Source organism: Myotis brandtii, unplaced genomic scaffold, assembly GCF_000412655.1.
Source record: "Myotis brandtii unplaced genomic scaffold, ASM41265v1 scaffold940, whole genome shotgun sequence".
In the NCBI taxonomy this organism is placed as follows: Eukaryota; Metazoa; Chordata; class Mammalia; order Chiroptera; family Vespertilionidae; genus Myotis; species Myotis brandtii.
The window spans coordinates 48232-48983 of record NW_005371877.1 but is presented as its reverse complement, the minus strand read 5'-3'; the positions used below and the strand labels follow the sequence as shown (position 1 = coordinate 48983).

General features: G+C 66.1%; 1 protein-coding gene across 1 annotated transcript in view; it reads right to left on the bottom strand.

The window, feature by feature from the left end:
- CARS (cysteinyl-tRNA synthetase) overlaps nucleotides 1-752 on the bottom strand; it is a 22142-nt gene that overhangs the window by 13183 nt on the left and 8207 nt on the right. Inside the window, exon 4 of the mRNA XM_014533097.1 lies at nucleotides 314-551. Within this exon, the coding sequence (XP_014388583.1) occupies nucleotides 314-551 (238 nt within the window). The remainder of the gene's footprint in view (nucleotides 1-313; nucleotides 552-752) is intronic.

Here is a 752-nt window from a genome sequence, read left to right as displayed (position 1 = left end):
CGACGTGGCGGTCAGGGCGCCAACGCCCCCGTGGAAAACCCAGCACGAGGGCTCTGACCCCAACCCCCCACAGCCCGCCGCCTGCGAGCCTTACCGTCACGCGTGGGGACCACAGGCCGCAAGTTAAGGTTGCGGTTCCCTCCCCGTCGGGCACACGGGCATCAGCCAGTGAGCGCACGAGTGAGTGAGGCGGCCAACCGATGCCCCCCCCCTCTCATCAATCAATAAAAATAAATAAGATAATACTTCCCACAGCCTTCGTGTGGAAATCCCTAAAAGCCCTTCTAGGTCGGCACCCGCGCCCCCCGCTCACCTTCCCCCTCCTGCAGGGCCTGCTGGTCCCCCACGGCCTCAGGCACCAGCTTCCCGTACGAGTGCCCCTCGCTGGACGCGAACTTCGCCGTATCGAAGTAGACGGACCCGTTGGAGACGTAGCTGGAAACGAGCAGAAATCGGGGCAAGTGTGGCAGACCTGACGCCAGCCTGGAGCCGCGGACACGACAAGGACAGTCACACGCAGAGGCCCAGGCCTCACTCCTGAGAGCACGCAGCTGGCGCGAGGGGGAGCGCGAGGGGGAGCCCCAGCGTGAAAGGGCGGTGGGTACTGCGCCCCCAGATGCGTAGGGTGCAGCCCTGAGCCCAGTACCCGAGTGACTGTATCGGCTCCCAGAGGCGACAGAGGGGGGGCCGGCCAGGTGGCCGTCAGCAGGACAGTGTCCTGACCTGAGGAGGCGGGGCTCAGGGAGACGGGC